General features: G+C 45.6%; 1 protein-coding gene across 1 annotated transcript; it reads right to left on the bottom strand.

Moving 5' to 3' along the window:
- Positions 1–603: 603 nt before the first annotated feature.
- LOC142802803 (uncharacterized) lies at positions 604–4,371 on the bottom strand. Its single transcript, XM_075887850.1, has 2 exons — positions 1,664–4,371; positions 604–1,545 (listed from the first exon to the last, which is right to left on the bottom strand). The coding sequence occupies exons 1-2, from the start codon at positions 2,303–2,305 to the stop codon at positions 1,048–1,050; spliced, it is 1,140 nt and encodes a 379-aa protein (XP_075743965.1). The 5' UTR covers positions 2,306–4,371; the 3' UTR covers positions 604–1,047.
- Positions 4,372–4,919: the final 548 nt, after the last annotated feature.

Below are 4,919 nucleotides of genomic sequence, written 5' to 3'. Positions count from 1 at the left end.
ATGGCAGAATGGCCTCCTGCACAGTAAAAATTTTTACACCCAGAAGGGTGTAAATGAGCTTGTCCCGTGGCCGACACCCTAGGGTTGTTAATTCAGCACCTTCCGAAAAGGGTGCTTTTCCATGCACCCTTAGAATAGGGTGTACATGTAAAAAAACTGTAGGGTGTTACAAAAACACCCTTAAGGAAGGGTGCCTTCGATGTCGTTCACTTTTTTAGCACCCTCTGAGGAGGGTGCACAAGGGTGTTGAGTGCCCATGGCAGAGGTGCCAGTATTCTTTTAGACGGCACTATTAGATATCAGCATGCACTGATTACACAGTACTTGAAGAAAGTGGTCCTGATTATCAATGGTGCGCCACCTGTCGAGCTCCATTCATTGCGTGTGGGCGAAAATATAAACACGCACAATCGTGTATGAACTTGTGCTGGATCTATATATACTTCAAAGTATATGCATAATGTGCGTTTCAGAAAACGAAGCCTTGCTGTCCTTGCATATTGCATTTATTTAATAGGCAAATAAAACTTATAAACTTTTCTTCTGCCACACAACTTTTTCACCAGATGTGTAACATGTTCACGTATACGTACACTACACATGCAACACCTCAAATGTTTATTATTTTTTCAGTTTCACTTTATTGACAATACTTTGCAACAAACAATTACACTGGTTTCAGTTTAGTATACTGCTTCAAGTACACAGAGACTACAAATGAAATACACGCTAATATATCCCTATAATTCTTTCAATCTACAATCCCAGTGGTTTCCAGTTTAATACTCTGTCGTGTTCCAGGGCTTCCGGGTATGAAGACGCCGCCAGTACTCAAACATGCTTTATTCGCATGCCAGCAACATAGCGATAACCAAGAGTGCCGAAGGAACATGCCCCCGGCCCAACGCGCGCCAAGCGCTTTTATTCACATCGTGGGCGAGGGTGTTGCGATATGGGCCGCGTGACAGTGTATCGCAAAAGCGCGCGTGTACAGACATGCGACATCCCCCCACACTTAGTTGGATCCCCAAGCATTGTCCAAGAAGTTTACGGCACAAAGCGATCAGGTGGGCGACGCTGTCTCTGCGGGTAGCGACGTTCGCTAGGAGCGTTTGCAGTGTCCGCCGGTTCACTTTGTGAGGTGAGCGAGCTGTCGACGTCATGTGATGAGTCGCAGGTCGGGACCTGTGTGGCAACTTCTTGCTGCCTTTCACTGAAGGGTAGTTCGAACTCCGTGGTGATGCCGGTGTTATCGTTGCGGATGTGATTTTGGTGACGCACCCACTGGAACACACCACGAGGAATCACTACACTTAACCGATATGACACTGGTCCCGTACGGGCAAGAACTGTTGCACACAGCCACTTTGGTCCCGATCGGACATTGCGCACACGAACGGCATCACCGCCCCGCCGCGGTGGTCTAGTGGCTAAGGTACTCGGCTGCTGGCCTGCAGGTCGCGGGTTCGAATCCTGGCTGTGGCGGCTGCATTTCCGATGGAGGCGGAAATGAAGGAGGCCCGTGTGCTCAGATTTGGGTGCACGTTAAAGAACCCCAGGTGGTCTAAATTTCCGGAGCCCTCCACTACGGCGTCTCTCATAATCATATGGTGGTTTTGGGACGTTAAACCCCACATATCAATCAAATCATCAATCAACGAACGGCATCACCAACAGCGATGACGTTGCTGCGACATGGGTGACGCCTTGTCTGGTCGAACTGGCGCTGGCGCACTCTGTTCTCGACCGCTGGTCGTAACAGGTCTAGTCTGGTCCGCAGGCGTCTCCCCAGGAGCAAAGTGGAAGGGGCCTCCCCTGTCGTAGCATGAGGCGTATTACGATACGCCAGAAGGAAGTCGGCTAACTCCTCACTAGCGCTCCTCGGACTGATCTTGCGGAGCGCTGACTTCAAAGTCTGAACAAAACGTTCAGCCAGTCCGTTGCTACTTGGGTGATACGGTGCGGTTCTTACGTGCCGGATGCCCCTGTGCTTGAGGTAGGCTCGGAACTCTGCAGAAATGAACTGGCTTCCGTTGTCAGACACGAGTGTTTCTGGAAATCCAAATCTGCAGAAAAGTTCATGAATGCAAGCAATGGTTGCCTCTGAAGTAGTGGTGGTCATGGAACATACTTCTGGCCACTTGGAATGGGCGTCAACTACTACTAAGTATGATATACCTTTTATTGGACCTGCAGAGTCCATGGGTAGGCTTGCCAAGGACGCGTCGGCCAGGACCATGGATGGAGCGGCGCTTTCAATGGCAAACTGCGCGTCTCTGCGCACGCGTGACAAGAGCCGACACATATCTCTATGTCATGATCGATATTTGGCCACAACACACAGCTTCTTGCAAGCTCTTTTGTGCGCACCACTCCCGGATGCCCCTCATGTAATTCATCTAGGACAAATTTACGGAATTTTTCTGGTACCACCACACGCATTCCCAGCATGACACAACCTTGATATAAAGAAAGCTCTAGTTTCCTGCAGAAAAAAAGGTTTCAGGTTCGCAGATACGTTAGCGGGCCAGCCTGACAAGATGTACTGCACTACTTGACAGAACACTGGATCCCGTGCAGTTTCCTCTGCGATCTGTTTACTGCAGACGGGCATGCTGTCCAAGCGCAAAACCAGAAAATTTTCTTTTGCCCGTCTGTTCCCGGTTGCTGGATTGGAAGGCACGATTGAAATGCTTCTGCGATTAGATCCTAAGTGGACTACTGGCCCGGATGAAATCCCGAACGCCTTTCTGCGTCGCTATGCAGAATCTTTAGCTCGGTTTTTGACAGTCATTTTTCGTGAATCTTTTCGAACGTCCGTGCTGCCCCATGATTGGCTTATGGCTAGGGTAATTCCAGTTTTTAAAAAAGGAGACCGTTTCCATGTTGACAATTATCGACCAATTTCCTTAACGTGCTGTTGTTGCAAGATAATAGAACATATTGTAGCTAACCATATTCTTAATGTACTGGAAAAAAATAAAACATTGAGTCCCTTCCAACATGGTTTTAGAAGGGGATTTTCTACCGTTACGCAGTTGGTCACCGCCGTTCATAGTTTTAGTTCAATCTTAGATCACTCCGGGCAAATTGATGTTTTGTTTTTAGACTTAAGCAAGGCATTCGACAGGGGTCCTCACGGTAGCCTTCTTTTAAAACTTAAACAAGCAGGAATTCCTTCTACACTTGTAAATTGGGTTAATTCATATTTGAAAGATCGAACGCAATTTGTAGACATCGATGGTACTTGTTCCTCTTCTCTAACAGTGACATCAGGTGTGCCCCAGGGAAGTGTGCTGGGGCCCCTGCTTTTTTTATTGTATGTTAATGATTTAGTGTCTGTAGTTGGTGATACTGTGAATATTGGAATGTTCGCGGATGATATCATGATTTATACTGAAGTGCAGTCTGCTTCTAATCAACATCGGCTAGATAGGGCTTTATGTGACATATCATCTTGGTGCGACAAATGGGGCATGAAAATTAGCACTACAAAAACAGTTCTTTTACGTATAACAAGGAAACAAAACCCCATAACTTTCCGGTACAAAATAAAAACACCTTAATCGAGGAGGTTAGTAAGTTTAAATACCTAGGTATCGTATTGAACTCCAGATTAGATTGGAACGACCACGTTCAGCAGGTAACTTCTTCAGCGCTGAAAAAACTTGGTCTTTTGCGGCATAAACTTCGAGGTACACCTAGTAACGTTAAGCTTTTAGCGTATAATTCCATAATTAGGCCTAAACTGGAGTATGCAGCGGTTGTTTGGGACCCGCACACGAACAAAAACATTAACGAATTGGAGAAGGTTCAGAGGAGGGCTGTTCGTTTTATTTATAATAAATATAAAAGAAGCGATTCTCCGTCAGGTATCATGGCACTCAATAAAATCCAACCACTACATATTAGACGCCAAATTGCCCGCTTAGCTTTTATGGAATCCCTAATTAAGTGTAAGACTGGATCATCACCCACTCCATTCATTAGTCCGTCCACCACGAGGAAAACACGACACACACATAGCCACAGTTTATCCCCATTCTTTGCCCGAACAAATACCTTTAAGTTTTCATATTTTCCACGCACGGTAGATGACTGGAATAAATTGCCAGAAAGAATTTTTAGTGGAAATTTTATGACAGCCCTACACGATCATTTTAGAAACTTTTAATTACTGACGTTCGGGTTTTCAGCAATGTTTCTTGAAGTTGTGCGTGATTTTCTAGTTTTATTTGGATTGGAAACCCTGCTATGTTTGTGCGAAAAGTCGGTTTCACCGTGGCTTGTTTATTTTGTAGTTCCAAGTGAATTCTGCGTTTTGTTGCTTCATTGTTTTTTTGCATTGCATTGTATGTGCGTGAACATTCTTTTTTTTCTGCCCGTCCTGCTTGGACCATTAAATTGGTCTGCAGTATTGTATAAATAAATAAAATAAATGAAAAATAAGCAATCAGCGTCCACGTTCTGCGCTGAAGGGCGATACTGCAACGAAAAAGAATATGCAGAAAGCGTGACTGCCCAGCGTTGCAGTCTGGCAGCTGTGATAGCAGGAATGCCTGTTTTCGGGCCAAAGATCGTCTCAAGTGGCTTGTGATCTGTGAGCAACACAAACTTCCGTGCGTAAACGTAGTAATGAAACTTCTTGACTCTAAAAACAAGCGCTAATGCTTCTTTCTCCAATTGACTGTAACCTTGTTCTGCTTTTGTTAACGTTCTTGAAGCATAGGCTATTGGATGAACTTGGCCTTGAAAAACGTGCGACAAAACTGCGCCTATTCCGTAGGAAGAAGCAATGCATGACGACTGCAATGGCAAACTGGGATCATAGTGAATCAGAATAGGTTTTGACGACAGCCGTTTTTTTACTTGCGCAAACGCACTTTGACAAGCGGCGTTCCACTGCCAAGGTTCGTCCT

This window comes from Rhipicephalus microplus, chromosome 3 (genome assembly GCF_043290135.1).
Source record: "Rhipicephalus microplus isolate Deutch F79 chromosome 3, USDA_Rmic, whole genome shotgun sequence".
Lineage (NCBI taxonomy): Eukaryota > Metazoa > Arthropoda > Arachnida > Ixodida > Ixodidae > Rhipicephalus > Rhipicephalus microplus.
Note: the sequence above shows the minus strand (reverse complement) of the source record. Positions and strands in the feature narration are given on the sequence as shown.

Excerpts from the sequence above, each read along its gene's own strand:
- LOC142802803 (XM_075887850.1), bottom strand. The coding sequence starts at position 2,305 with ATGTGTCGGCTCTTGTCACGCGTGCGCAGAGACGCGCAGTTTGCCATT. Across the intron at positions 1,546-1,663 it reads TCATCGCTGTTGGTGATGCC|CGTGCACCCAAATCTGAGCA; the intron begins GTTCGTTGATTG and ends GGGGTTCTTTAA.